Source organism: Misgurnus anguillicaudatus, chromosome 11, assembly GCF_027580225.2.
Source record: "Misgurnus anguillicaudatus chromosome 11, ASM2758022v2, whole genome shotgun sequence".
NCBI lineage: Eukaryota > Metazoa > Chordata > Actinopteri > Cypriniformes > Cobitidae > Misgurnus > Misgurnus anguillicaudatus.
This window is the reverse complement of record NC_073347.2, coordinates 33596344-33619313: the sequence shown is the minus strand read 5'-3', so window position 1 is coordinate 33619313 and position 22970 is coordinate 33596344. Positions and strand designations below refer to the sequence as shown.

At 36.1% G+C, this 22970-nt stretch overlaps 1 protein-coding gene across 1 annotated transcript in view; it reads left to right on the top strand.

The window, feature by feature from the left end:
• cdh23 (cadherin-related 23) overlaps nucleotides 1–22970 on the top strand; it is a 386093-nt gene that overhangs the window by 201249 nt on the left and 161874 nt on the right. The window contains exons 12-13 of the mRNA XM_073873573.1: nucleotides 9005–9154; nucleotides 10327–10485. Of these exons, the coding sequence (XP_073729674.1) occupies nucleotides 9005–9154; nucleotides 10327–10485 (309 nt within the window). The remainder of the gene's footprint in view (nucleotides 1–9004; nucleotides 9155–10326; nucleotides 10486–22970) is intronic.

The window sequence follows — 22970 nt, the reverse complement described above, 5'->3', positions numbered from 1 at the left end:
ATTGCTAGGTTTTGGTTCGTCGGACACAAAGCTTTTGATAGAGTCAGTGTTTATATTTTTCTGAATACTCAAGCTCCAAATGGCTTACTTTGGGAATAAAGCTGGGAATAAAGAAAGTATTTTAACATCAAAAAATAACACACATTACCTTTAAAGCTATAAAATCACTTACATACTCATTACAAGATCTCATCCAGTGTGCTTTTAAACTGATGATCATTAAGAGATAATGAAGTATTATGTCAGCAATTGCAGTCTGCGTCTTCTCATTAGCATTAAAGTTAGGATCACTTTAGTTTAGATCAGAATGCTCAGCTCGTGATTCATGATCGTGTCAATCAGCCAGCAGCTACACAAGTCGTTCAACAACAAACTTTTATCTATTAAGAAAAATTTTCTTCGTCGTCTCATGATGATGACATTTGCATTTGTAGCATTGCGTTTATGATCTTTTGCACATCATAAAACAGGGTGATTTAGAAAAGTATGTTTGAGTCTCTTGATTATGTTTGTCTTCGAGGGTTTGAGCTTTATACCTCTGTTTCTCTCCTTTAATCTATTTATTCGGACAGATAACTTGCAGCGAGCCTTCTGGCTCTTCAGTCACCTCCTCGATTACAGCGTCCAGCCTGAAGATCAACGTGATGGAGAGATTTTCATAAACGGGATACATAAAAGAAGTGAATATCACAGATTAACCCGGAGTGTTTGTCCGTTTAGTGTGAAACTAAAAAATCGCACTTCAGTTATTGTTCGAGCTCTCTCTCTCTCTCTCTCTCTCTCTCTCTCTCTCTCTCTCTCTCTCTCTTATTTTCTTGTTCCTCCTGCTTGTATTTTCCACGGTTTGGAAACACCTCCGGTTAAATGTTTATTGAACTCTGAAACTATTTTCTCTGTCCGGATCAATTCCCCACGTTGTGGTTACAAATGGCTTCGTCCGCAAATGGAATTCGCCTGTATGTGTGTGATTGTTTGTGTTTGTTTCTGTCCTTCATTAAACATAGTACATTATATATATACATATATAATGGTTATGTAAAATATTAGTATACAATTTAAAATATAAAACAATTATTTAATATATAAAATATTAGATATTCTATTTTATTTAGGTTTTTGGTAATATCATGTGTTTATACTTCTGAAAATATATTTTTTAAAAACATCGAGAAAAAGTGGTCAAAAAAGATCCTGAGCTGTCACTGTGGTGGTACCCTTTCAAAAAGTATACCTTTACACCTGATTAGTTCATATTAGTACCTTAGGGGTACATATTGATACCAAATGTAAACATATCCCTACTGGAAAATCTAGCTAAGACCAGCATAAGCTGGTAAGCTGGTTTTAGCTGGTCTCCCAGCTTGGTTTTACCTGCTTTTGCTGGTGTAGCAAGCTGGTCTAGCTGTGTTTTGGCCACTTTTTAAACTGGTCTAGCTAGACTTAGCTGGTCAGGCTGGAAGACCAGCTGACCCACCAGCTTGACCAGCTTTGCAGCTACTGCAACCTTAAATTAACACCTTAATTTTTCAGTAGGGATATGGTAAACATTTTGAAGGTATCTGTAAAAGTGACAGCTTTTTGACTGAAATAGCCATTAGTATATTCAACAAATTAAAATAAAATATAATAAAAATTGGGGCTGAAAGATATATCGAAATACTGAAAATATGCAGCAAATGTGTATATCGTGATGCTTTGCTATTACTATATAATGTTAATACTGTAAAGTTATGTATAGTCAATGCTATACATATATTCAATGCTACACATTTAAAGGTGCAGTGTGTAAATTTTAGCGGCATCTAGTGGTGAGGTTGCTACTTGCAACTAACGGCTTAGTCCACGGCTCACCCCTCGCTTTTGAAACACATAGAGAAGGACAAACATGTCATCGTTGGAGACAACTTAGCAAAAAATTGTTCTTTAAGGGCTTCTGTAAAAAAAATGGCAGCACAAAATGGCGACTTCCATGTAAGGGGACCCTCGGTGCAGGCACGTGCAGAGGGGGGGGGGGGGTGACCAAAAGTGCCCTTTTTGTCAAGGCATTTTTTGTAATTAAATGCCCTTTTGTGAAGGCCTGCCCAATCTAACTATTAGTAAAATTAATAAAAAATAATTTAGCCGCAAATAAAATTAGTCACATGATGACGTATTGACATTTCATTGGACAATCTCTTTAGGGACGATCTAGCTCACAGCGGTAGCAGCGCTCACACGTGCACGACACGGTGCGCAGTATAGGCAGGGAGGATCCCCCTCGAGCCGGCATTGAACCGAAGTGGTATGCTTGTTATATTATTATTATTTTACAAGAACAACGTGAGGAGAGCATGCACAGCTTTTGTTTATTGCTGTCTTTGTGTATTAACATCTCTAGAACGTAAGATGCAAACAGGGCTCCACACGTATTTCAGCCAGTTCACACCTTGTATTTCTCACGCTGAAAATAAAACATTCTTCCCATATAAAAACAATGGATGAAGCAAAGGCAGGGACGTTCTCTGCCGGGGTTCATACAGGTAGCTGTCTCGAGTTTTTAGGTGTGCTCAACTTCACGCAGCAATGCAAGAACCGAAACGCACATGACATCAAAGTACCGCGAGAAATATTCGGGAAATCATACGGAGGAGTTTGATTTCAAATCGCTCTCGCGCTGTTCTAATGTCATCCACTTGTCACGCGGAGTTTGTTGGAAGAGCAAGATCCGATGAATACGTTAAAAAAACTCTTAATTTTTGTATCATATTGAATTTACGATTCCTGGACTCGCCTTTGATAAAAGACAATGGGAGCTGATGTTGGGTAATTTATTCATACTCGTAACTCAGTCAAAATCTATTCAGCTTTGCAACCAGTTTTTTTTTACCTGAAAATTAAGAAAGTACTAGAGGCTTCATGAAATGAATGAAAGGAGAGATGAATGTCATTATTTTATTGCCCTGTCATCAAGGCATCAAAGTGTGCAAAAACACAACACGATTCAAAACTTAAATATGTAGGCTACTGTCTTTGTATACAAATTTCGAGCAGGATTAGAATAGAATTATATTTTAAATATGACAACAAAAACACAAGCCTGTAAACGTAATAATATCTTAATGTCACAATGCAATATATAATATCATATAATTTTGAAAACTGCATATACTGTTGACACAAACACAAAATGTAATGCACTGTAAGTCATTTTGGATAAAAGCGGCTGCCAAATGCATAAATAGATATAAAACTCAGTCTATAGATTTTTCCGTCTCACTTTGCAAGGAAAATAAAGAAAAACGTTAGACTTAAAATCATCTTCTATTCTGTATTACTTTATTATTTGTTTTTAATTGTGTGCTTGCGTGTCAGTGAGGAATGTGCCCTTTTATATACTTTGAGCACCTGCCCCTCAAAAGGTCTCTGCACGGCCCTGCCTCGGTGTATGTAGATAAAAAGTCTTGTTCTAAGGCAATAAACACATAACGGTTCATTATGAAAGGTCTTTATACACCCCTGATAATATAGTTTTGTATATTATTTTGCATTTCTGTCAAAAGATCCTTCTAAAAATTACACACTGCACCTTTAATACCTTTTTGTCAGAAATTATGTAAATAAAAAAATGCACATTTTTCAAATAAATTTTAATCTCATCAAAACAGATTTTACAACCTACAAAATATTATCATATTGCATATCGTATAGCATTATCAACAAAATTATCTAATTTTCCTTCGCTATTGTGCAGCCCTCATAAAAATCTAGTTTAGTTATCAAGGCATATTTTCCACACTGTTTATCAACTAAACACATAATATTAGTGTTGGGTAAGTTACTAAAAAAGTAATCCACTACAAATGACTAATTACTACTTGTTTATGCAACTTGATTATGCAAAAAGTAATCTACTTTACTCTTAAATTACTTTGAAAACATCAAACGTAAAAAAAACTACAACGTGAAACTCAGTTCTTTCAGTAATTTCATTTTGACTGACAAATATTATAGAAGAAAACTGCAACTTGACTTAAAGTCGCCATGAAACGGAAGTAGCGATTGCCTTATTTTCCCCGTGGTGACGTATATCCGAATGAAACGGCTTTTGTGATGAAATTTGTCCATCGAGATCTGATTGGATCGTTTGAAGTTGAGTCGTGTTGCTAATTGCTAATCGCTGCGATCTTCTCGCCGGACCCCGCCCACCTGCCATACTTTTGACCGGAAGTGAAGAGAGATCGTTTTGAGGAGGGGGGGAGATTTGCACTTTTGATTAAAGATTATAAGCACACACAAATTTTTTTTAAAGCAATGAAGCTCCCAGATAAGTCATTTGTTAATAATACCACAATATTAAAAAAATATATGTAGTTTTTCATGTCAATTTCATTGCGACTTTAAGATTTACCCTGTCTAACAATAAAAAAAACTGTTTTACGTTTAAATGTGTCGGTGTATTAAATTCATACAACACTGCTAGGATGTGTATGCTATATATCTTTACTGTTTGTGAACATTAAAGACAGAAAAAACATCACTTCATGTGAAAATGTTTCTGATAACATTTGAAAACAGTAATGATTAAAATACAGTGCATATTTGAATGCATAAAGCTATTTTTCTGTACATTAAGTTCACTTGCAACCCAGTTTTAGTTTAATGGCTTTCAGAAAAATTATCTTCTTTAAATAAACATAAAATATATCAAATGAAAGAACAGACGCTCCGCTTTATACCTTTTATATCCGTTTATTATACCAAATGTAACACCTTGAGTTTAAATCAGAGACACTAGAAAGTATACAGGGTTTGTAAGTGTACAGGCCTTTAATGCATGTGTGTGGTGTGATCTGATAAGTGTAAACCCTAAACCCATCTTCTCTTTTTTCTGAGTGAGAGAAAGAGATTACGCCAAAAAATAGAAAGAGAGAGGGAGACAAGAAGAGATGGAGTGATTGTAGCGACAGATAAGTGTGGACTTAGTAGAGATAAGCAGCGAGTAAACACACACAATAATCAATCACTTTCTTCTCGCCACGCTCAACAATATTGCTTTGTTGTGTGTGTTTGTGTACGTGGTTATGTCCGTGTGTTTGTGTGGGCTGTGTTTGTCTGGCGATCAGTTTAAACTATTTCACATATTTCTTCTCAACATAAATTGTTGTGACAGCTCGCAACTCTCAGCAATTTGGTTTAACATTGTAGCTTTCAGCTCATATGCGCGTACACACACACACACACATTTTGTTTAATAAGTGTGCGTTTTTACTATGTTTTATGAGTCATAAAAGAGTTACATGCTTCTATATATCCTCATTGGTCTCTAACAGAAGAGAGATGATAGTAATGAAGCACTACTAGTCATCTCCCTTATGATCTTTCCACATGTAAAGCAACACTTTTAAGACATATATAATTACTGTTGAACATTCTGTTACACTGCCATTTGAAAGGTACAGATTTATTTAAATTCATATGATAAAATATCTGTCATAATGAATGTTTGTTTGGTTCTACCCAGAGGATAAAAACTGGCTGTTTCTCAATATGCATTCTTCAGCGATCTTGCGTCCTCGTGTTCTCGCTCTACGTCATCATTGACCGTCGAAGTTCAATTCCAATTCTCAAGAACGCAAATACAGAGGATGCATGAAAATACCAGAATGTGTTCTTGATATCGAGGATGCATCGAGTGCATGTTTGCACGCTGAAATCGCTTTACGCCCCAGAAGTCATTGCGGCAAAACAATGGCGGAGGTCAGGTGACCAACAGGTGCGTTCTGTGTTCTCGCGACCTTCTAAGTTTGTTCTTCCGAGGTCGCCTGGCAGGACCGATCTCCACGAGAAAGCAAGTTCGTTCTTTGCGTTCTTGAAATTGAGAAACAGCCATTGCTCGAAAGTTGCTTTCATACTTCCTGATCCTTAATAGAGTACTCAATATTGTTTCATTAAAGTGTCAACAATGACTCTATTTCTATATAGAGTGGTACTGTATTTGGCTTCAGGGAATCTTGAGTTTGATCTTTCGTGACAGCTTTTTGGTGACTTATGTGGAAATTTTGCTGTTAAATGTTATTTGTTACTAGCCTACTATTTTTACTTCTTTTAAACATTTTGTCAAAACTGAAAAGTCAGGTTAAAGACATGAATAGGACAGTTTTGGCCGCTGCTTGCTACCGTACTGCCATGCCGCCATCTTGGATTTTTTATATTTTTGGTTAGGTTAATAATTTAGCTTTTTATTCATTAGCTCTGTGTTGTTTTATGTAGTTTAGTTCATTTCACTACTGCTTTATATACTGTATAGTTGAAATGACAATAAAGCTTTTTGACTTGTGAAGTAGAGGTCAGACCGGATAAAAGTTTCATGTTTGCCTCGGGCATGGATCAGGTATAATATTAGCGGCATCGGGTCTCGGGTAATTAAAAATGGATGTGTTTTTGCCAAATGGATCAGAGAAGACCCAAACTATCTTGCATGTGTCCATCGAGACCTTTTCCAACAACTCTATGTTTGCCAAGAACGCTTGCAATATCGTGTGGCTGGCGGTAAGTTCATTTTCTTTAAGCCAGACCTGTCAATCAACTATAAATGTACATTTTAGCAGTTACTTTGGTGTCGTTGTGAGATAAAAATGAAAATAAATGAAGCAGCGGCCCAAATTGGTCGCGAGGCCACCTAGGTTTTTTTTTATGCCTGACTGGTGCGTGCAGGGCTGCAGACTGCACACACATCGGTGCCGTTTACATTCGGATCCATTCAGGTTAAAACAATTTATTTGGGTCTTTCTTTAAAAAAAAAAAAAAGATTTATGCACATCAGGTTCGGGTAAAAAGTGATTTGGTCATTCCGGGTCGGGTATGAAAAAAGGTATTGTGAAGGACTTTGGGCAACCAAATTATTTGTATTTAGGCTATAAAAATAAATAAAAAAAGAATAAACACTTAAAATATTTTAAATAAATGGTTTTAAGAGGGTTCATTGCTTTTAAACCATAGAAAAACATTTTTGGTGTTTCAAAGAACTTTAAACTGCACTGCAAAAAATGATTTTCAAGAAAAAAAAAATCTTAGTATTTTTGTCTTGTTTTCAGTAAAAGTATCTAAAGATTATTAAGTTAAGATGCTTTTTCTTGATGAGCAAAACGACCCAAGAAAATAAGTCTAGTTTTTAGACCAAAAAGATCAAATTTAAGTGATTTTGTGCATAAAACAAGTAAAAAAATCTGCCAATGGGATAAGCAAAGAACTCTTGAACATTTTTCTTAAACACTAGATTCAAGAAAAATTAAAGAAAAATGTGCTTACCCCATTGGCAGATTTTTTTGACTTGTTTTATGCACAAAATCACTTAAATTTGATATTTTTGGTCTAAAAACTAGACTTATTTCTTGGTTCATTTTGCTCATCCAGAAAATGCATCTAAATTTAAGAATTTTTAGGTATTTTTTACTGAAAACAAGACAAAAATACTAAGAATTTTTTTTCTTGAAAATCATTTTTTGCAGCGTGTAAAGCCGGAGGTATCCTAGGGATGTCTGCGTATACGCGCCATCCGCATGACGTCATTTTCGTCATCAGGAGGGTCTGAGGCCGTCCGCGCGGACATTCCGCCTATGACAATGCATGCGTGAGAAAATATTTAGATAGGACACTCCACTACAAACAATTACACAAAGGCAATAGAAAGCATTCGCACACACACTATCTTTTTTATTTTTTATTTTCACTTATTTTAAGAACAGAAACATTTTTGTCACCATAATGTTTGATTTTATGTTCTTTGTTTTCTTGTTGTTTGTTCTAAACTTTTTTTGCAATGGTGCATCCGCTATTTTTCTTCATATACAAGGAAAGGTGGACAGACGCGAAAAAAGTATACCGTGGTCTAAAGTCAAAGTTTCTTAAATTTAACAAATTTGTGACACGCTTTGAGACATTTTGCATTTCCAAGTTTTGCGCAAAACCTTAGCGTTATTTTCTAAACGTCGACAAAAACTATTGCGAAATTACGGCGTTTCCATTAACCGATGTAATACAACTAAAACTGAATTTTGTTGTCTTGAAATAAGTAATTCCAAAAATATATCTGATATATTCATTTTTCGGATTGCCTGAAAAACCACCTCAACTGAGCCTAACATCGTTTTTGCGATATAGGGGATTATGTAAAATTGCGGTTTCCTTTGGCCACATTTTCACTTTGCTATAATGGAAACACAGCTACTGTTGAGATATCTTCTAAAATGCTTATTTAGGGTTTTTTCTCTCACAAAAAACACCTAAATATCTGTAAGTTAAATTAGAAATTTACATTAGCTTTCCATCTTCCTGGAGAAAACAGAGAGCCTTTCGAGATGCGTTTAGCCACATACGTAAAGATTTTGTATTGTATCTGCATGTCGTCCAGACGGATTCATCGTTTTGGGAGCCTGAAATATACCACTAATTTTTTTAAAAACTGTGTCCCAGAGTGGATCAATCTGAACACGACACCCTTGCGGTTTTGTGTGTACAGCAAATTCGTATATTTTGTGATACAATGATGCCATCACCCCACATCTTGACCCTAGTCAGACACCGCTACGTCACGTAACGGCACCAACAACAACAATGCAGAAGTTAGTGAAGCTATTAGTTTTACTAAAGCAAAATCTTCTGCTTCTGTGGTGAACAACAAATGACTATATGGCCAACAACCAGGTTTATGTGCATGCTCCAAGTCTTCTTCTCCATTTTAAGTCTTTCTCTGTGCTAGAATTACAGTGCCACATGTTGGTCTGGCATGTAAACTACATCGATTTAAGTCGGTTTCAGTGGTTTTGTGCATACGCAAATATTTCTTGAGACGACACTGTGTTTATAGACTTTTTTTAGAACGATGATTAAAGCTGATCAGATCAGATGGTTAAAGCTCTGGTGAGGATGTGGCATTAGAAAAATAAAACAGATTTGTGATTTTTTTTATCTTATAGATCTGTCAGCCCCTATTTCTCAGTTTGGTTTATGTGTTTTATCTTTCCAGGGAGTGAACAGCATGTTTCAGGTGGTCCTGACGGGAAATAACTCGGAGCACTTCACCATCTCTCCCACCTCGGTTCAGGGCAGAGCCGACATTCGTGTGCGTGTGGCTGTCCCGCTGGACTACGAAACTATCAGGAGTTACAGCTTTTCTGTAAGTCCAGTAAACACACACACATTAGCTGATTAAGATGTACTCTTCCGTTGCCAAATCCTGCTTATTTTTTCCTGTGTGATCTTAAATGGGTATATTGTATTTATGTGTAAATTTAAAAAGGAAACTATATTTTTGTTGCATGTATGTTTTTTACGTGCAATTTTTTATCAGTGTGTAAAAGTAGAAAGAAATGTGCGTAATCAAGTACATGTGCATTAAATAGGCATAAATGCATTAAGTCATTTTAGATTGTATTTATCGTTTAAATTAATAATTGTGTTTTTAACTATTATATGTCATAAAAAGTTTTTTTTTTCAAAAAATGGTGACTAGCTGTTACTAGGGTGTTACCCTTTAAAAATGTACACATTTGCAACTAGAGTTCATATTAGTACCTCAATAGTACATATTGTTACCAAATGTATACATATCTGTAGCTTAATGGTACATATCGGGACATTTTTAAAGCATACTGCTTTTTTCTGACAGTTTATATAAAGCAAAAAATATGATTGTCTGCAAATGTATTATCTATATTTATTCATGAAACCAAATAGTCATTTTTTGCAGAATATTTAGGGGACAAGTTTTCAAATCTGTCCTTGGATTCGGGGAGTCTCTTTATCTTCACTGTGAGAATTTCATACGAGACTCGCATTAAACATGAATTTCAGAAATCTTTCTCAATTCCCAAGTGCGATGGATCTGTACCCATTTTATTTGATCATTTAGAATAGTCTGAGAATAGATCGTCATGCCAGATTATTGTTTGTATGGAAATTAAAAACAGATTTGGAATGTAGCGAATGAAATATTACATTGTAAATACTGTACGTACAGATTGAGCGGTGCTGTCGTGTCGGTGCGGTTCGGCTGTGTTTTTACGGTTGATTTAGTTTAACTGACTAAAGCCGATCCCTCCAGCGATGGAGTTACTAGCTGAACTGACAAATGACTGCAATCTAGTACAACATTACAAAAACACAACACATTCGCAGGCAAACACAAGCGGTTCCTTCAGTCAGGTGCTACCTCAACCAATAAATAATGCTTTTTGTTTGCAAACATCTGCTCTAATTTATCTGAATGAATCTGTACACCGTTCCAATGTTGATACATAAAGTAGAATGTCGTGATGTCTGAAGTGATACGTGTGCTCTCTTTTCCAGCTGTATGCCAATGAATCTCTTTCTGAGCATGTGGGTTTCGCCCGAGTCTTCATCGACCTCATCAATGAGAACGACAACAGGCCCATATTCAGCCAGGCTCTTTATAACATCAGTTTACTTGAGAGCACAGATACTGGGACATCTCTGGTTCGAATACAGGTAAACTCTTTAATTAAATGTGTTTGAGTTTGTCACACCACAGAAAAATGTGACTTTAACCACCCAGCCAAATTTGAATAATTAATAAAATGGCATGTAAATAAAATAAGGGGAGGGTTTTTTGCTTTCAAACGCTGGGGGCGTGTCCGGTTTTGATGCTGAAACCACGCCCATTTGCGGGAAAGCTGCTGGGGTCTTTCCCAACTTTCAAATACGGCTACAACCTTAACCCTCATAAGCCCCGATTTGTCTGGATACGTTATAGTTCCGCGGGAGTGATTAAAAGAGTGATTACAAAAAGTATATACATTTTTAATGATACAAATAATATATTATTTTTTGTTTACTTCCAATCTATACATTAATGCTGGGTTTTGGGAGATATGAAGTACTTTTCTATCTGTTTACCACTAAATTTCTCAACTACACCATTAGCTTGCCTATAAAATATCAAAATTTTCACATACATTATGATCTAAATTTGATTTAAATAGTTTTTAGTTGTTGATCAAGATGTTATGTGTTGAATTCGGCCATCAGGTGTTTAGAAAAAAACATAGGAATTACAGTTTAGGAAATTCATTTAACTGGATGTGGCCAACTGCTCACATCACTACTTTAGTGAGAATTTTATGAATTTATTAATATAGAAACATTAGAAAGGACATTAAAAATAAATATTATTTCAAATTGTAGAACTTTTTTTTTAGTTTTCGATGCATTTTGAAATTTTTTGTTTTTACAAGATGCCACAGAAATTTGACTGAATTTAAGTGTGTGTGGGTGTGATTGAGCATGTCTTTTCTATATTGCATTTGTGCTCTAGTACCAGGCCTACTTTTCTGTGTTGAAATTTTCAGATTTATTCTGGATGCATTGATTTTTTTGACAAATAAAATGAAAAAAAATATTTTTTTGGGAAAAAATATTTCCCATTCATTTTCAGTTGGGATCATTTTTACCCCCAAGGGTCTATTTAAGTAAAAAAAAAAAAATTGTATATAAATATTGACCGATAGTCTGGAAAAGTCACAAAATATTATTCCACTGAGATAAAGGGAACCATGTTTTTTTAACTAAAGAAAAGTGGCTTGGGGGTAAGATTGATTTTATTTGGGTTAATGGTTGCTCGAATTTGTCTAAGGGGAGGAGCCATGCTTAGTGGCTCCAGTGCATCATTGGGCCACCACTTTAGCCAGCCCAAATAATCCTGAACACAAAAACTGTTTAATGGTGCAACTCCACAATTACATAGTTCACAGTGTTTGTAATGTATTTCAGCAATTCATATCTAACATTTATACTGTGTTAAAAACAATTTTCTGAAATGATTTTAAACGGACTTTAACTCTAGGTTGACTTGGAAACTTTAATTTTCAATCATGTGTTTCTGGTGGCAAAGCTGCGATGATACATAGTCATGCCACACCCCATCACGTCTCATCTGCAGCCATTTTTCTGAATCACAGTCATTTATTTGATTTCAGCATGCACACAGACAGCATGTCTCGAGCGCTGAAGGTCATTTTACGCAAAATAAATCGCAGCCGTACGCAGATCATAAATTCAATGTATTATCAGTTCGTCCCTCACACTCGCTCTGCTGGACGTTATGGAAATCAATATTGATCAATACACAATCCAGCTGTGGATACACGGAGAACTCCAGAAATACTGTAAGTGTGCACTGATACTAATCATTAAAACTAATTCTAGATCAGTGCTTGTGTATTCTGATGACATTTATATGAAGATTAGTCCAAGGTCTCTTCAACAACTCATGCAAAGAATACTTTAAAACAATGACGTTTGTCTAGAGAAATATAAGGTCATTTGAGAACCTTTCCAAAAATATATAAAACAAATCCTTATATCAAAAGCATAAAAAATTAACATGTGGCCATGGCTGTATACTTATGAGCTAAAAAAAGCTGAATTGTATCCAGAAGTGTGTTGCTAGATCTCGACCTGGTTCACAGCTCTGCCTCTCTCTCCGTCCATGTGTGGTTGTGGTCAGTGCATCGGTTGTGTCAATGAATGATGTCTGCTATTTGTCACAGGTTCACTTATTACATGTAACAGCCTTTAAAGTCAATAGAGTGGTAACTTTACCCACAATGCCCTGGGGTCATGCTGAGACAGACAGTTATGTGCAGCAACCTTGTGTTTTTATTCATTTCTTTTCTTGATTTCTGATATTTTAGTTCTCTTCTTTTAGTTCCAGACATCATTTCTGCTGCTGCGGAAACTACAAACGTTTAATGTAGAGTTTAAAGTTATGTTCTTCAACGCAGCTAATTGCTGATCTCTGTCTGCACTGAAGCTTTAAATATGTAAGGAATAATGGACGACGGGCCATTGAATTATAAGAAAATAATGCATACCCAAGGTGGTAATGCGGCACGACACAAAGTGGAGTGTGCATTATTTTCAAATAATTCAAAGGACAAGAGTCAATTATTCTGCTTATACCACGGTTACCACAAACATTGCTCCATGCCTATTTTTAAGACATTAGACAGGTTAGGTGTGCGGTTTACAGAAAAATAATCAACAACCATAAAACATTTCTCAGCCAACATTCCAACAGCCCCATGGTATAATTTCAAATAATTCAAAGGACCGGAGTCAATATATTTTGCTTATTCCACGGTTACCACAGACTGTCTGTCTGTCTATCTCTGTCTCTATGTCTAATTGCTTGTGTGGTCAATCTGTATGTCTGTCTATCTTTCTGTATGTCTATCTTTCTATCTGTTTGTTTGTCTGTCTCTCTGTCTGTCTCTGTCTATTTGCCTGTGTGATCATTATGTCTGTCTGTCTATTTGTCTTTCTGTATGTCTATATTTCTGTCTGTCTGTCTATCTATCTGTCTCTATGTCTGTCTGTCTGTCTGTCTTTCTGTATGTCTATCTTCCTATCTGTCTGTCTGTCTGTCTGTCTGTCTATCTCTGTCTCTATGTCTGTCTGCCTGTGTGGTCAGTCTGAATGTCTGTCTGTCTTTCTATATGGCTGTCTTTCTACCTGTTTGTCTATCTGTCTGTCTCTGTCTATTTGCCTGTGTGATCAGTATGTCTGTCTCTATGTCTGTCTTCTGTCTGTCTTTCTTTCTGTATATCTGTCTGTATGGTCAGTCTGTATGTCTGTCTGTCTTTCTGTATGTCTATCTTTCTATCTGTTTATCTGTCTGTCTGTCTGTCTTTCTGTATGTCTATCTTCCTATCTGTCTGTCTGTCTGTCTGTCTGTCTATCTCTGTCTCTATGTCTGTCTGCCTGTGTGGTCAGTCTGAATGTCTGTCTGTCTTTCTATATGGCTGTCTTTCTACCTGTTTGTCTATCTGTCTGTCTCTGTCTATTTGCCTGTGTGATCAGTATGTCTGTCTCTATGTCTGTCTTCTGTCTGTCTTTCTTTCTGTATATCTGTCTGTATGGTCAGTCTGTATGTCTGTCTGTCTTTCTGTATGTCTATCTTTCTATCTGTTTATCTGTCTGTCTCTGTCTAATTGCCTGTGTGATCAGTATGTCTGTCTGTCTGTGTGGTCAGTCTCTATGTCTCCTTCTGCATGTCTATCTTTCTTTCTTTCTGTCTGTCTGTCTAACTACGTCTCTATGTCTATCTGCCTGTGTGGTCAGTCTGTATGTATGTATGTATATTTATCTATCGGTCTGTCTATCTTTTATCTGTCTATCGATGTCTCTATGTCTGTCTGCCTGTGTGGTCAGTCTCTATGTCTCCTTCTGCATGTCTATCTTTCTTTCTTTCTGTCTGTCTGTCTAACTACGTCTCTATGTCTATCTGCCTGTGTGGTCAGTCTGTATGTATGTATGTATATTTATCTATCGGTCTGTCTATCTTTTATCTGTCTATCGATGTCTCTATGTCTGTCTGCCTGTGTGGTCAGTCTCTATGTCTCCTTCTGCATGTCTATCTTTCTTTCTTTCTGTCTGTCTGTCTAACTACGTCTCTATGTCTATCTGCCTGTGTGGTCAGTCTGTATGTATGTATGTATATTTATCTATCGGTCTGTCTATCTTTTATCTGTCTGTCTGTCTATCTTTTTGTTTGTTTGTCTACCTACCTATCATCTGTTTGTCCGTTTTGTCTGTCTGTCTGTCTGTCTGTCTAACTCTCTTTGTTTGTCTGCCTCTGTGGTCTTTCTGTCTTTTTATCTATCTGTCTGTCTGTGTTTTTATCCATCTCTCTGTCTATCTTTTTATCCATCTGTATATATATCTGTTTGTTTGTCTACCTACCTATCATCTGTCTGTCTGTCTGTCTGTCTGTCTGTCTGTTTGTCTGCATGTCTTTATGTATGTCTGTCTTTCTTTTATATCTGTTTGTTTGTCTGTCTGTCTATCTGTCTGTCTCTATGTCTATTTGCCTGTGTTGTCAGTCTGTCTGTCTGTCTGTCTATCTATCTATCTATCTGTCTCTATGTCTGTCTATTTTTCTGTCTGTCTATCTTTTATATGTCTGTCTATCTTTTTGTTTGTTTGTTTGTTTTTCTACCTATCTACCCATCATCTGTTTGGTCTGTCTGTCTGTCTGTCTTACTATATCTCTATTTCTATCTGCCTGTGTGGTCTGTCTATCTTTTTATCTGTCTGTCTATCTTTTTATCTGTCTTTCTGTCTATCTATCTGTCTGTCTACCTACTTATCATCTGTCTTTCTGGCTATCTGTCTGTCTGCCTGCCTGCCCGTCTGTCTAACTATGTCTCTATGCAGGTCTGTCTGTCTTTTTGTATGTCTATCTGTTTGTCTGTCTATCTGTCTGTCTCTATGTCTAATTGCCTGTATGGTCAGTCTGTCTTTCAGTCTGTCTTTCTGTATGTCTATCTTTCTGTCTGTCTGTCTGTCTGTCTGTCTGTCTGACTGACTACGTCTCTATGTCTATCTGCCTGTGTGGTCTTTCTGTCTGTCTATCTTTTTATCTATCTGTCTTTTTTTTATCTGTCTGTTTATCTTTTTGTTTGTTTGTCTACCTACCTATCATCTGTTTTGTCTGTCTGTGTGTGTCTAACTATGTATATCTGCCTGTGTGGTCTGTCTGTCTTTTATCTATGTCTGTCCATCTTTTTATCTTTCTATCTATCTGTTTGTTTGTTTGTCTACCTACCTATCATCTGTCTTTCTGGCTATCTGTCTGTCTGTCTTTCTGGCTATCTGTCTGTCTGTCTGTCTGTCTGTTTGTCTATTTATATATATATATATATATATATATCTGAATAACATATCATATCTTTATTCATCTTCTTTTTTTATTTTTATTACACTGTACAAAACCTTTGATATATTTTGTCCAAAGTCCAAAGCGCACCATTTTTCAGAAAACTGTCTACATTATGTTGCCTCACAGCCAGCAAGAGAGAAATCTCTGTTTAGTTTTTGTGTGTGTGATAGCCAGAATTAATGTTTTTTTAACAGATGCTGCAAATGTGTCGCCTGTAACTGAATGTAGCAAAAGAAAATGATTGTCACACACAGATACACACTAACACACACATGCATCCATATGTTTCAACATAGACAATTACATACCTGTCAGATAGCTGTCAGCTCTTGCTTATTATGATGGATGGATGATCTTTCTTATGATTACTTTAAATTTTATTTCAATGTTTAAGTCTGCTTTATTTGCAGAAATATTAGCTTCTTAAACTGGAGTTTCAAGTAATCAAGGACTCAATTTAAAAAATCTAATTCATGAAGAACAATTACACATAAAACCACATGCCAGTGTATAAAGTGTAATAAATGAAGGGTTTGTCACAAAAGTATATCCAAACCTTTTGTTGAGATTTTAGGAAGTTAATGGAGAATGTGGGCAGCTTGATTCATGTGTCATTAACAGTGCTTTAACCAGGATTGTTATTTAGGGTTATGAAAAAGGTCCTTTGTTCATAAAAGCTCAAGAAACCTTGCATTAGTTGGTAATTCAGGGTTTCTCAAGCTTTTTGAATTACGTGCATTTTTCTTCGAGTGGTTTCCAGAGTTGAGTACTGAGAAAGATCAAACTGTCAAAGCTGATTGTTCCTTTAAATGCCGCTTTTAGTCAGACTTTCAACTTAATCTGTGCCTGGGAACCCAGCCCAAAGAGCTTAGATTCTTCAGTCGCTGGATTGTGGGTCATGATGGTGTGAAACGACAGTTTGAAGTCACCTTCTCCTATAACTAAAGAACGAGTCTTAAAGGTGCAGTGTGTAATTTTTAGAAGGATATCTTGACAGAAACTATATTATCAAGGGTGTAAAAAGACCTTTCATAATGAACCGTTATGTGTTTATTACCTTAGTATGAGACGTTTTTATTTACATACACGAGGGTCCCCTTACATGGAAGTCGCCATTTTGTGCCGCCATGTTTCTACAGAAGCCCTTAACGGACAAACCTTTTTTACTAAGTTGTCTACGACGATAACATATTTGTCCGGTGACTGCTACCGTAGCTTTTCTATGTGTTTCAAAAGCGAGGGGTAAGCAGTGTAATCCATTGGTTGCAATTCACAACATCACCACTAGATGCGGCTAAAATGTACACATTGCACCTTTAAGTAACATATTGCCACGCCCACATCGCTTTATTCATTATGATAAAGAAATTAAGAGCTCAGATGCAAAAGCCGCTGAATGCCACCTAAGTCAAAAATGAGATAATAATATTAACTGAATGCTTTGGACATGTGTTATACTGTACGTTCATAAGATATCTTCAATTGTGCTTAATCCAAGCTATTTAAGAAAAAAGGTTTGTTGGCAGAATCCATTAAATGCCACTTTATTGGTTTTTAAAGTGCACCTATTTCATTGTTAAAAACTATGTTATTTTGTGTATTTGGTATAATACACGTGGTTTATGGTTCACAAAACATGTTATTTTCCACATAACATACATTGTTTTAGCCCCAGATAACCTCCCTTCCTGAAACACACTGGTTTTGTACAAAACTCATCCATTTGAAAAACGTTGTGACATTGATTGGCCAGCTAATCTGTACGTTGTGATTGGTCTGTATAACTCTGACATCACCCGGAAATGTAACACTCCTTATCATGTTTGAAAGATTTGAGCACAATGCAATGCTAACAGGAGTTAACTTACAGGCTGTGAGTCAAAGTGGGATGAATTATGATAATGTTGGTCTTGTCCACATCAACTGGCCCAAGAAGTAAACTGTTGTCTACAATCCATGTGTTTGTTGTACTCCAAGAAAAGAGATATACTTTGGAAATGATAACTCGCCTCATTGTTTACTTTGGGGTTTGTACCTTTTGCATATCGTTAACATGTACTAATACACACTTACACACCAATGGAAATGTAAAATCGTGAATCGGATCATAGGTGCTCTTTAAGCAAAGTCCACAAAGTGCATGGAAGATGAATGTGAAATGACATTGGATCAAATTCAAACTGGGATCTCTTATGACTTGGACCTGAATACAACCTGAATGTGGCAGTGACATGGATTACATCTCCTCCTAATTTGTAGTTAAGTTTTTACATTATGACTTTCATCATTTGTAACATTTCTAGTTGCATCTTTAGTGATTTTGTGACTATTTAGTATGTCTTGTCCAAGAAAGTGAATTTTTTGCTAAAAAGTCTTGTATGCACTTAGAGGGTTTTGCAGCGAAAGGCAGTCAAATCTGTTAAATAATTCAATTCAATTCAATTACATTTTATTTATATAGCGCTTTTCACAATTGTTAATTGTTGCAAAGCAGCTTTATATGAGTACATGTAGGGGAGAACACAGAAAATCAATAGATAATATAAGAAGTAGAATATAGCGGCTAAGGATAAACCGTACAAACGAGCGTAGTAATAATGTAAACCCCCCAAGGAGAAAACCAAGTGGGAAAAACTCCTAGAAGGACAAAAACCCTTGGGAGAAATGAATATATATTTATATATATATAAACACGGTAGGGATGGAAGTGGGTAAGCGGATTAAACTGGTTCAGCCGGTAGTCGTTGGTCGCGCATCGGCTGGGCATCATGTTGAAGGAAAAGTTGAAGGAAATAACGATGACCAAATGAATAAAGTGGCATTTGTGAAAATAAGGCATTTAAATTACTGACTAATAATATTTTCATTGCCATAAAATGAATATTATGCACATAAGCATAAGAGCCTGATAAAAATAATAATCTACAAGAAAACACGCCAGACACACTTAGAGGGTTTTGAATCTGAACCATTTAAATAATTCATCTAAAAAAGTTCTCAATGTTTGCTTTTCTTCTTCAGATTAAGATTTTTAATGACTTACATCGTATGGATAATTAAAATCTCCAGTGCATTAACATTTAGGTGATTCTCGCGAAATTAGACTTAAGAGGTGTCATGAAACATTTTGATAAAAAAGTAAATGCAAAGTAAGAGTATCAAAATAAGAAGCATACAGCTCCAAACATGATTTCAAATGACATCATACAAACCAATTTTGTTGTTTTTTCCACATTTTAGGGGCAAATTTTCATTACCGCAACGTGTCCATGACAGGATTTGGGTTCTTTGACATGGAAATATTTATCATAAAAAATCTAAAAAATAAAAAGCTTCAGTGCATGTTATACTATAAACATTTACAGTCAAGAAACATGTGGTATTTGGTGATCATTGGTAAATGTAGAGGCAATAATAAGGAATATAAATGTGTCCAAGAAAAAAAATTCTCATCCTCCGCATCAATTTTCAATCATTGGTTAAGCCCTCAATGAACTAACATTTTCAAAAAAAAAATTGTTGTCCAGATAAAAGTTGAAATTTTGTTTGTCATAGTACCTAGACAACTTTTTAGTTCTCATAACCGAAACATGAGTTTGTAAATGCATATATTTAATGTAATCATGTTGCGGTAATGATAATTTTTGATAATGATAATCTAAAATGTAAATAATTCTATAGGAAATCTTTTTAAATTCTCTAAAAATAATGGTTATAGTAAGTTCAGACCTTAATCTTATATGTGCAAAAAATTGGCTTCAAGGGCTTTTTAAAAAAAATCTGATGCTGGACACCTTCTAAGTCTGGATTTAGTGAGAATCACCCACTTGTGTTCTGAGAATTTTATTAAAAATACCAGAAAATTGCTAGGGCACCTCTTTTGAAGTTGAAGTGATACATGTATAAAAACAATTATTTTTGTACCTGAGTAAATTACTTTAATGTCCGTTCTCTTATATCATTGAACATAAAGGTCTCATGACGATGCAAACATGGTGTATGTAGTATGCATGCACTCACTTTGTCGATAAGTAAGTACTTCAACTAATTCAGTGTATGCACTGTCACAGTACACGATTTCAGACAAAGGGACGGTTTTAACCTCTTATCATTAACTTAAAAAGAACAAGGAAAATCTTATTGAGTGTCATGAAGCTCTGAACACTTTCAGACACATAAATAGCCTCCTTAACCCTTAATGACCACTTATCACCTGCTCGTATTAATCTTAATATTGAAATCCCTGCTGTCTGTCTGTTTAACATCGTCATAAAATCTGTCTTTTATTTCATTAGGTGAAGTGGGTATGTGCTGAGATCCCGCAGTAAAGGAAAGACCAAAGCCTGTAAAATCAGCAGTAGATTCACGGCTCAGTGCCGTTCATTACCTTTCACAGCGTGCCATTATTCAGTCAGCTACTAAAGCAGGTGCGATCCAACACATTCACTGCCATACGGGTATCACCGATTAGTATTAATTATTAAGCAGTCACTAAACACTCGTGCTACACGATGCCATTAAACAGAGTTACATACAAACAAAGCGTCCAGCGGTCCAGTCTCTATATTTATTTTCCCAAATATGATTACAAGACAGTAAACCACTTTTAGTGTTATTTACAGGGTTCCCACAAGTCCTTAAATCCTTGAAAGTTTGTGAATCTGGGAGGAAGATTCAAGGCCCTAGGAAGTTTTTGAAAATATACATACATAGATACAGGTCATTGAAAGTGCTGAAAGTTTTCTGGAAAAAAATCAATATTATTCCCTGTGTAGTGTAGGATATTATCATAAAAATTGCCTGACCTCAACAATAATTAGACACACCTGGAATAATCAGTTTGTCCAATAATGGCAGACAGGAAACAAGGAGCTGGCTGAAGTTCAGGAAGTTGTGCAGCTGGGCATAAAGCCTATTGGTCACTTATTATAAGATTTCATTAGGATACAGCAGCCCTACAGCCAGTAGACTGTATGTGTGTTACTGTAGATTAACACAGCTGTATGTGTGTTTTATGTGTTTGTGTGTATCTGTAAGAGACGAGGTTCAGATCGAGGGCAGAAAAGATCTGATGTAGGTGGAGATGGGCAATTTCAGTTTCGGAAGTACAGTGGAAGTCCTTATATAGGCATTTTAATCGGAATAGCGCGCACATAAACACACACCAACCAAGAGCTGACACGAAATCAATATCACCAAATAACTTTTTTGTTGTTTGTGAGAAAATGTAAGCTGGTTTAGCTTCCCAATGAGGCCAGCCTTATGGAAACAATGGATAAACTTTGTTTATCCGGGGTAGCAGCAGAGTTGTGCGTTTGTGTTTGTTTAACGCTGGATTTTGTTGAAATGGGGTGGTCCCATCCAGGTCATGAGTTGCAGGCGTGAAGTAAAACTGCATCAAATGTCTTTGAGGCTGTTTACACTTGGCATTAACATGCGTTTTCGTCGATCAGATCACAAGTGGACGACGTTAATGCCAGGTGTAAACGGTGTTCAAAACGTTTTGAGCTCGTCCACTTTCGACCACTTTCAACCACATCCAGAGGTAGTCGAAACCACTTTCGATCGGATCGCTTTGGAGTTGCGGAATGCACATGTGGTTGAATGCGTTCGAACAGCCACACGCCACCGCCTTCTCTCCGCCCATTTATCTAATCTGAGGTATTAAACACAAGTTTTACGTCTTTTTTGACTTCTGGCGTGAACATACGGTGAACAGCGCTAGTTTTTTCATTGATAAAACTAAGCGGCTGATCTCCGTAGTTTCGTTTTGAAAGCGTGTGAAAGTTGCGCGATCCTATTTCATCAATTGCGCTGAAAATTCAGAGAAAGCTCTTACATACACACGAACAAAACTCTGTGCAGCATGTTTACTTGCTAAACAAGCAGTGCACTCCGACATAATATTAGTTTGCGTCCATATAAACTCATAATTACTCCCGCTCGGGTTTGAATGACAGCAGAGAGACTCGCCCACCGTCTCACAGACCACCCCCTCACCGTTTTCAGCACAGAAGCGGTCGAAAGTGGACAAAAGAGACGGATTTAAATACCAGGTGTAAACGTAATGTGTCTCTCTCGTCCACTTGTGATCCGATCGATGAAAACACATCTTAATACCAAGTGTAAACAGCCTCTTTGTTTTATTGGTGATTGTTGCGTAAGTGCATATAATGTAAACAACACAAACATATGTTGGGAAAGTAGCAGCTGATCTGTCTTTTATAAATCTGATAAAACTAAGAGTTTTCAGAGATATGAAGAATGCAATACTACTCTATAGGTACTCCTTTAACATGAGATGTGCAGAAACACTGTGTTATGTGACCTTTAATTTGATATCATTTAGCAGAGCATATAGGTATTTAGTGAGCTTAAAGGTGCAGTGTGTAATTTTTAGAAGGGTCTCTTGACAGAATTGCAAAATAATTTACAAATCTATATCATTAGTGGTATATAAAGACCTTTTTTATAATGAACCATTATGTTTTTTTACATTAGAATGAGACGTTTTTATCTACATACACCGAGGGTCCCTTACGTGGAAGTCGCCATTTTGTGCCGCCATGTTTCAACAGAAGCCCTTAACGGACAAAGTTTTTTACTAAGTTGCCTCCGACAATGACATGTTTTTCGTGGCGGCTACCGTAGCTTATATAGGCGTTTCAAAAGTGAGGGGTGAGCAGTGGACTGAGCCGTTGGTTGCAATTTGCAACCTCACCACCAGATGCCGCTAAAATTTACACACTGCACCTTTAACATTGGTACAGGTCTTTTCATACAGTATGAATGTTTTGTAGTGAAAATAGTAAAATATCTTTAAACTAGATTCATTTTTCTGAGTAGCAACATATACAATGGCTTCTGAAATGGTATTTGGATGATTAAACTGCATTTGAAAATATATAAATGTCAATGCGGTAAATAAAAAGTATAAAAAGTATCAAATCAGGTGACATTTTTACAATAGATGCTTTTCTCAGAATTTTTTTGTAGTTAGTTTTAAGCAACTTGTCATTCATAAAGGCTGTTAAAGTCATTTTTTACACTTCTAAAAATAAAGGTGCTCTACACAGGGCCACCAAAGGAACATTTTCACAAAAGTTTCATGTAGGGTTTTTTGACTATACAAAGTTAAAAAGAAATGGTTCACATGAACTGTGAAAAAGATTTAATACATAAGATATAATTTAAATGCATTTATTTTGAACATTTGTAACCCTTTTCTTTACAGTCATTTGCTTTAATTTTG